This window comes from Egretta garzetta, unplaced genomic scaffold (genome assembly GCF_000687185.1).
Source record: "Egretta garzetta isolate BGI_Z169 unplaced genomic scaffold, ASM68718v1 scaffold564, whole genome shotgun sequence".
NCBI classification, from domain to species: domain Eukaryota; kingdom Metazoa; phylum Chordata; class Aves; order Pelecaniformes; family Ardeidae; genus Egretta; species Egretta garzetta.
The window spans coordinates 172,416-173,198 of NW_009259502.1; the positions used below are offsets into that span (position 1 = coordinate 172,416).

Below are 783 nucleotides of genomic sequence, written 5' to 3' on the forward strand. Positions count from 1 at the left end.
GGGGACGGAGGGGGGAGCACCCTTGCCCCAATTAGGCTCCGATCAAACGGGTCGGGGGGTGCTGAGCCTCCCGCTCGCCGCGCCAGCCAGCTTTTGTTGGCGCTCGGGAGGCCGAGGGGTGCCCCGGGCTGGCGCCAGCCTTGGCAATTATGTCATGTGAAAAGCGCAGCCCCCATTGAGCGCGTCCCGTCCCCTGGATCAAACCCCATTACTTCCGCGGCCCTTGCTTCATTATCTCCCCGCCGGAGCACGCCTCTGCCGGGGCCGCTTCGCCTCGGCCCTGGCCCATTAGCCGGGCTGGGGAGCCGGGGGAGCATCGATTATGCATTTAATGGGTTGTTAAAGGTTTAATTGTCATTAACAAAGCAGACGAGCAGCAGCAGCCGGGGGACGGGGGACAAGAAGAAGGGTCTCGCTGGGGTCAGTGCCTGGCCTGGCCCAGTGGCATCGCCTCCCGTCCTGCCTGACCCCGGGGCTGGGGGGACATCAGAGTCCGGCCCCGGGGCTGTTGGATTGGGGTGAGACCCCGGGGGGGGAGCTGTGGCCAGGGGTGCTGGCACTGAGTGGGGGTCTGGCCCATGGGGACACGGGGGGGATGGGGCTCCCCTGGCAAGGCCCCGATTTGCAGCTGTCATCCAGTCCGAAGCAGAAAGATTTTGGGGGGAAACATCATGTTTTGGTGGGGGGAAGGCCAGAACTTGCCTCACTTCTTCAGGGACCCCCTAGGGACCCCCTAGGGACCCGGGGCACCCGCTTGCCCAGGGCCGAGCCCCCATCTCCCGC

At 66.0% G+C, this 783-nt stretch overlaps 1 protein-coding gene across 1 annotated transcript in view; it reads right to left on the minus strand.

The window, feature by feature from the left end:
- Positions 1–31: 31 nt before the first annotated feature.
- Positions 32–783, minus strand: part of LOC118452153 (retinal homeobox protein Rx1-like) — a 15,137-nt gene continuing 14,385 nt past the window's right edge. Inside the window, exon 4 of the mRNA XM_035892996.1 lies at positions 32–139. Coding sequence (XP_035748889.1) covers positions 32–139 — 108 coding nt within the window. The remainder of the gene's footprint in view (positions 140–783) is intronic.